Raw genomic sequence first — 7,548 nt, 5'->3', positions numbered from 1 at the left:
AAGGCAATAAGGCAAGAAGTAGGACCCGTGTAAATATCGGATCAGCTTTCCATCGCTGGAGAGAACTCAAGGAGCGGAGGCCTGCGATCGGACGCCGAGGTTGCTTTGTTTCTTCTCGATAGGTGAGTAACACCGTGTCTGCGCCGCAAAAGCTGTCTGTCTAGTACACTGGACGCGACAAAGCGACCGTTGAAAACCATTTGAAATTTGTGTCAGCACGTCATAAATAGAACCCGGCAGCAGTTTTCTGTCGGGGATTTGTCGTGTCACGCTGCATCCAGTGTAGACCATAGATATGTATATATATCTATGGTGTAGACAGCATCACTGATTATAATGAGTTCTATAGTATTTTGTCGAGCCGCGCCACTCGCGTCCGGTGTAGACACGGTGTAACATTGGTTTAGCTTTGTTTCACAGAACTAATCGTTGCCTGGGTTGCGTACGTATGTGTGTGTGGGGCAGAGCTATCAAAATAGGGGCGAGACCCTTATGGGGTAGGGGCGTGATTGTTTTGGTGGCGTGATTGTTTTGGTGATTTCAAATGTCAACATTGGCTACCAGAAATCGCTTACCCCACCTTTAAGTAAAGATCATGTTCCATGAAGATATTTTGTAAATTTACTACTGTAAATATAATAAAACTTAATTTTTGATTAGTAATATGCATTGCTAAGAACTTAATTTGGACAACTTTAAAGGCGATTTTCTCAATACTTTTTTTTATTTGCACCCTCAGATTCCAGATTTTCAAATAGTTGTATCTCGGCCAAATATTGTCCTATCTTAACAAGCTTTCAGATGATGTATAAATCTCAATTTCGAAAAATTGACCCTTATGACTGGTTTTGTGGTCCAGGGTCACAATTGTTTTTGATAGTTTTGATAGGGAAAATAATAAATATGAAATAAAAAAACAGCAAACTTAAAAAAAAATTTAAACAAATTAGAAATGTTGCATTTGTAACTGAAATAAGTTTACATTGAAGTCCTAAAATTGCTAAAACTTAAATAAAATAATGCAAAATGGAAACATAAAAAATTTAAATGACAAAAGCACATAACTAAATTACTAAAACTTCAACTTTTTTTAAATTAAAAAAAAAACTATAATAGTATATAAATATTACTAAAATAACACTGGTCACAACCACAATTGATTCATTAGAATTCATTATTTAATAAATTGTTTTAGATTCTCTCTTTGACCTTCGTACTTAAAAGGTCCTTTTTGTTGCCTTATATGCGGCTTATATCTATTAAAATCAGCTTATCTTGCTGCTGAACACTAAACAGGTCTTGCTAATATGTAAATGTGGGCATTCATTTAACCACGTTTTTTCAGCTTAGTTTCAAAAATGGGATTTTTGGACTTGAGTTATGTAAAAATATGTTCAGTGATAATCGATAATCTGTAAAGTGCTAATGTTCTCACCATGTATGTGTTTGTCCAGGTGAACAGTAGAGACCTGACTCAGCTCTCTCAGGAGCAGAGCCTGCATGCGCTGCGCTGCAGGAGGAACATGAGGTGGGGTCCGAGGAGGAAAGCAGGTGTGCCTGGAGCTGCTGGAGGGACGATGGTAATGACTGACTGTGTGGACAGCGGGACGCAGACAGATATTAGCTTCCAGCACATGGTGACATTAGGCAGACCCGTCCATCACAACAGACCAGCGTCAACTCCTTCCCCTCCACTGCCGCCCATGCCAGAGCCCTACCTCTTCAGCCAGCTGTAAGTGTGGGTTTGAGGACAGATATTGGTTGTCACTGTTAGGGAACATCACTTTTAAAATCAATGCTATGTGTTTTGTACATGATGCATATAATACAAAAAATACCTAATTAGACTCCTGTTCAGCTGTCTGGAGTCGGTAAAAGTTTAACTTTTTTTTTTTAAAAGACGTCTCTTATGCTCATCAAGCATTTAAAAAAAATAAAAAAAACAATAATAATATTGTGAAATATTATTGTCCGACGTGACGTCTCCGTTCCCTCCTTCAGGGAACGAGGGTTACATACGTAACCGAGACGTTTTCTATTTGAATATTCTATAAAATGTAATTTATTCCTGTGATGCAAAGCTGAATTTTCAGCATCATTACTCCAGTCTTCAGTGTCACATGATCCTCTAATAAATCACTTTAATATGCTGATTTGATGCTCAAGAAAAAGAGAAAGAAAAGGAAAAATAAATCTTACTGACTCCAAACCTTTAAATGTTGTTAGTGTACCTTTTACAGAAAATACTTTTATGTCAGATACTTTTTGTGAGGGCTGTTCTTATACTGGGGGAAATCTTGCACACATTTTTTTAGTCATGTGACCATACATTTATTTTAAATAATTAACATTTTGCAGATTCTGAAAGGGGGTGTAAACTTTTGACCTCAACTGTATATATATTTATTAATTAAAACTTTTGAACAGAATGGAGATGTGTACATTTTTCTTATTTTGCCTAAATATCATATTTTTAATTTAGTACTGCCCTTCAGAGCAGTAGCCCCTCACTGCAGAACACAAGATCCAGGGGGCGTGGTTGGATCCACATCTAGGGTGTGGAGATTGGTAGGTTTAGCGATCAGGGGGTGGAGACGGGTAGGTTTAGGTATATAAGGTGGGAGGAGTTAGATCTGGATCCAACCACGCCCCCTGGATCTTGTGTTCTGCAGTGAGGACCATCTCCTTCAGAGGCTACAGATGATTACCAGATGTTTGCCAGAAGACAAAATAAGTTACATTTACCCTGATCTTCAAATTCAAAAAGTTTCACCCCCCCGGCTCTTAATGCATGGCTTTTCCTTCTGGAGCATCGGTGAGTGTTTGAACCTTCTGTAATAGTTGCGTATGAGTCTCTCAGTTGTCAATGTTGGAAAGGGTTCAAATACACAAAAATGCTGCAAAACCAAAGAATTTGTGGGAGCTGAAGGATTTTTCTGAAGAACAGCAGGCAGGTTGACTGTTCAGGACAAACAAGGGACTCATGAACAACTATCACTAAACAAACAAAAAAACACAGCTGTATTCAGGTAACAACACAGTATTAAGAATCAAGGGGATGTAAACTTTTGAACAGGGTCAGTTTTATAAATTCAACTATTATTATTTTCTCTTGTGGAATATATACAAACATATTTTATGTGACATATCTCACTCAGGTCAGTGCTAAATAAACAATAGCATGCATTTTGTATGGTCCCTCTTATTTTGGTAAAAAAAAACAAAAAAACATTTTGCAGATTCTGAAAGGGGAATGTAAACTTTTGACCTCAATGAATCACATATGTATAAAACCTTGTAGATTATTTGTCTAAGGATTATATGGAAGTACTTAAATTTTTTTATAGGAGTAAAAAATATATGGAAGTACTTTAATTTTCTTACTCCACTCTCCTTTGCAGCAAAAACACACAAATGTATTTACACAAAAATCACAATGTTACATTTTTGAGGAAAAAAAGTTGTTCGTTGATTGTCATTGTGGTGTTAAAATTTAAATGCATTGCAAAAATAGAAAGAAAAAAAAATGTCATTATGGTGAAAATTCTACAATAAACAATTGTATGCATTACCTCAAATAGCGTGTTACACTTATAAACACTAACACTGTTTTTCTGTGACTTTTCATTTCTGTATGTCACTGTAGTGGTTAATTATATATTTTGATCTTTGACATTGTGTTTCTCCTCAGCCCTGCTATTGACCATGTGTACTACGACCCAACGGACTACTTTGACATCAGTCAACATGAGGTGGACAGACAAGATGACTTGGAGTATGAGGTCAGAACTGTCTCTTTAAACGTCCTCTACTTTAAGTTTGTTTTAGACTGAAATACTGCTGGAGAAGCATCTTATCTCTGTTTGTTTAATTCTCTCACTATCTGTTTTTCTTCAGGAGGTGGAACTGTATAAATCTTGTCAGCAAGATAAACTGGGTTTAACGGTGTGTTATCGCACTGATGATGAAGAGGATCTGGGTATCTACGTGGGTGAGGTGAGAAATGGGGAATAATGGGAATCTGCTGACCGATGAATTATGAATGAAGGCTGAGGGAGGACTGTGAACCTACGCCCTTGTGTTTCAGCGTTAGATAAATCATCCATTTAAATAAAATGTCATATTAAATCCAAAACACTATTTTATCTCTCAGGAGTCAGTGTAAACACAAGATAATTCTACTAGAGCATGACAATTACCACAGCATGTTATTTAATACATGGGCTAACAACTGTATATTATCAATTTCGGATGTAACGTAAAAGTTAAAGTGTTTTTCTTCTTTTATTCGATTTTAACATGGAGAGACAGCTCTATGTAAGCCATTTGTAGGTTAAGTCTCCAGAGAAGTGCCTCAGCATTGCTGTTTGAGCATTCTGACCAGTCTGACACATGGCTTAATGGCTGTCATTATGTTTGTACATTTTGTTTATTGACACTTAAACTGTAGAACTTGCAGGTTGCTTTTAGTGTTTATATTGCAGAAATCACCCATTTACAGCATGTAGTGTAGAAATATTAAACGTCACAGATGCTGTCAATGATCACAACAAAATTTAAATTAATCCTATCTGTGAAAAAAGGGAAAACTATGTACAGTAATGCATTTACATTGAAAATGTACATGGATATTTAATATGCAACAGAATAAATGTTAAAAAATATGTTACAAATATATACTTTTGACTGTTTGGAAGCACTTGCCCCCCACAGCATACCTGAGGGAGAAGTCTAAATTATATAGAGCTACAATACGCTACAAACTTATGTATTTGAAAAGATTATTCCATTCACATATTTACTGTATTTTTTACTGTATACTGTATTAGTGGGAGGAGTATGCCGAATTTAGTCTGTGTTTTTACCTTATTTCCTTTCTGTACACATAATGTTTACGTCATGTCCATAAATAAAGAAAAATTAAGATGGAAGGTGCTTGAGGCTACAACGAATGATAATATCCTACTCACTGATAATGGATCGTCCACAAGGCAACCATCTAGTAATCACATCACAAAACTATTACCCAACCGAAGAGTTTCCAAGTAATAAGGAAAGTGGAAGAGCCTGTAATAAATCATGCCATGGCTTTTGGTGTATTGATTACCATTTGTGTAACCACAGTTTTACTAGAAAATACCATGGTTAAACTATGGTTAGTGTAGCAAAACCATGATTAATTTGTGGTTTAACTATAGTAACCATGTTTTTTTTGGTTTAATTTGTAGTAAACCATAGTTAATTTTCGTAAGGGAGCTTCCAGTGCAGAAGAAAGTACAGACATACTGCAAACATAGGCCTATATGATGCATACATGATGATGCATACATACATACACATTAATAACACAGTAATAACACAACTTGAACTGCCCAACTGTACATTTTTTTAAATTCTCCCCGTTCTGTGAGAAGGGGTGGCAGTTTGGTTAAAATTTTTAAAGATTGTTTTCAATGTCGGACTATACAAAGAACTACATATAACAGTTTTAAATTGCAGTTGCTTGTGTTGGACTCGGACACTCTACAGGCCTCCAAAGCCACACAAAGACTTTTTTGCAGATTTCTCAGATTTCTTGGGGAGAATCATCCCCAATTTTGATAGATTTTTAATTATTGGGGATTTTAACATTCACATATGCGTCCCCCAAAACTCACTTGCAAAAGACTTTATCAGCCTAACAGAAGCCTTTGATTTAGTGCAGCTTGTTAAAGGACCTACTCGTATACATGGACACACTCTCAATCTTATAATGTCTCATGGGTTCTCTATGGGTGATATTGAGATATGCGACCACAGCTTTTCTGATCACAATCCTATTATATTCAACACGCCATTGTCATTGAATGCTGTAAAACCTCATGTATCGGCTCACCTGATGCGGAGGATAACTGCTGCTACCTCTGCTTCTTTCTCTTCACTGTTTGAGGAGTTTTTCCATTCTACTGCTCTCGCGTCATCTGAGCTCAGTCCTGATGAACTGCTTTACAGTTTTAATTCTGTCTGCACTACAATTTTGGATTCTGTGGCTCCACTGAGGACTAAACATCACAAGTTAACTCCTGAGCCATGGTTGATGACAGGCTTGTAGAAGGGCCAAAAGGAAATGGAAAAAGGACAAACTACAGATTTCTTATGAAATATTAAAGGATTCTCTTATTAAGTATAAGAAGGCGGTGAGAGTGGCCAAATCAGATTATTTTTCGACTCTCATAGACAAAAATCATAATAATCCTAGAACCCTTTTTAATACCATTAATGCTGTGTTAAACCCTATTGTCTGTGTGTATCCTACAGAGTCAGTAGCTATGTGTGGGCGGTTCTGCCAGTTTTTTATTAATAAGATATCTGAGATCAGACATACCATCAAATCGGTTGCTGGCGATCCTGCAGGCCATTTAAAATATACAGGTGTCTTTAGTCAGTTTACACCTATTTTGCTTTCTTTTTTAAATGACATTGTTAATCAACTCAAACCAACTGGTTCACCCTTAGATATAAGTCCCTCATGGTTATTTAAACAAGTGTTCATTGTAATGGGTCCAACACTTTTAACTTTGATTAATAAATGCCTCGAGATATGAGTTATTCCTGACTATTTAAAACATGCCTCGGTGCAACCCAGACTTAAGAGGCCTGATTTAGATTCCTCTGATATATCAAATTTTAGACCCATTTCTAATCTTCCATTTTTAGCAAAAATTATAGAGAAAGTAGTTTTTCATCAACTCCAAAGTTTCTTGGTCGATTACAAAAATTTTTATGCGTTCCAATCAGGCTTTAGAAAATTTCACTCCACTGAGATAGCTCTTTTAAAAGTGTTTAATGGAATTCTTTTAGCTACTGACTCTGGAGATTCTGTAGCACTGGTACTTTTAGACTTGAGCGCTGCTTTTGACACTGTAGACCACAATGTTCTTCTGTCCCGCTTAGAACAGGTAGTGGGCATTAGAGGTTCAGCCCTAAATTGGTTCCTGTCTTATCTTACGAACAGGAGTTTCTCAGTCAATATTGGCAAATTTCACTCTTCTTCTGTACCTTTGACCTGTGGGGTCCCTCAAGGCTCTACTCTAGCTCCCATGTTATTTTCCTTGTATATGCTTCCCCTCGGATCTATCTTTGAGAATTATGGTATAAGTTATCATTGTTATGCAGATGACACACAAATATATCTTCCTTTGAAACATAAGAATGGATTAGACCCGGTGGCCGCCTGCCTCTTGGATGTTAAAGCATGGATGTCCCTAAATTGTTTAAGTCTGAATGAGAGTAAAACAGAGATTGTGGTGTTTACCCCTTCTGATACACACTGTATACCAAATCTAAATCTTGGTGTTCTGGCACCTTATGTAAAGCCGTACGTGAAAAATCTGGGTGTGGTGTTGGACAGTGCCTTAAAGCTTGATAGACAAGTCAACCAAGTTGTGAAATCAAGCTTCTATCAGTTGCGAACACTGGTAAAAATGAAGTCCTTTCTTTCTTTTACTAATTTTGAAAGAGTAATCTATGCTTTTATCACCACGAGGCTTGATTATTGTAACTCTCTTT

General features: G+C 36.7%; 1 protein-coding gene across 1 annotated transcript in view; it reads left to right on the top strand.

Annotated features, from left to right (window-relative positions):
* The window catches only part of LOC107709219 (PDZ domain-containing protein 4), a 57,480-nt gene that overhangs the window by 40,208 nt on the left and 9,724 nt on the right, over positions 1 to 7,548 (top strand). Inside the window, exons 2-4 of the mRNA XM_016513655.1 lie at positions 1,455 to 1,732; positions 3,692 to 3,782; positions 3,898 to 3,996. Coding sequence (XP_016369141.1) covers positions 1,455 to 1,732; positions 3,692 to 3,782; positions 3,898 to 3,996 — 468 coding nt within the window. The remainder of the gene's footprint in view (positions 1 to 1,454; positions 1,733 to 3,691; positions 3,783 to 3,897; positions 3,997 to 7,548) is intronic.

Source organism: Sinocyclocheilus rhinocerous, unplaced genomic scaffold, assembly GCF_001515625.1.
Source record: "Sinocyclocheilus rhinocerous isolate Xijiao unplaced genomic scaffold, SAMN03320098_v1.1 scaffold776, whole genome shotgun sequence".
Classification (NCBI taxonomy): domain Eukaryota; kingdom Metazoa; phylum Chordata; class Actinopteri; order Cypriniformes; family Cyprinidae; genus Sinocyclocheilus; species Sinocyclocheilus rhinocerous.
The sequence above is the reverse complement of the archived record's forward strand: the minus strand, read 5'-3'. Positions and strand labels throughout refer to the sequence as shown.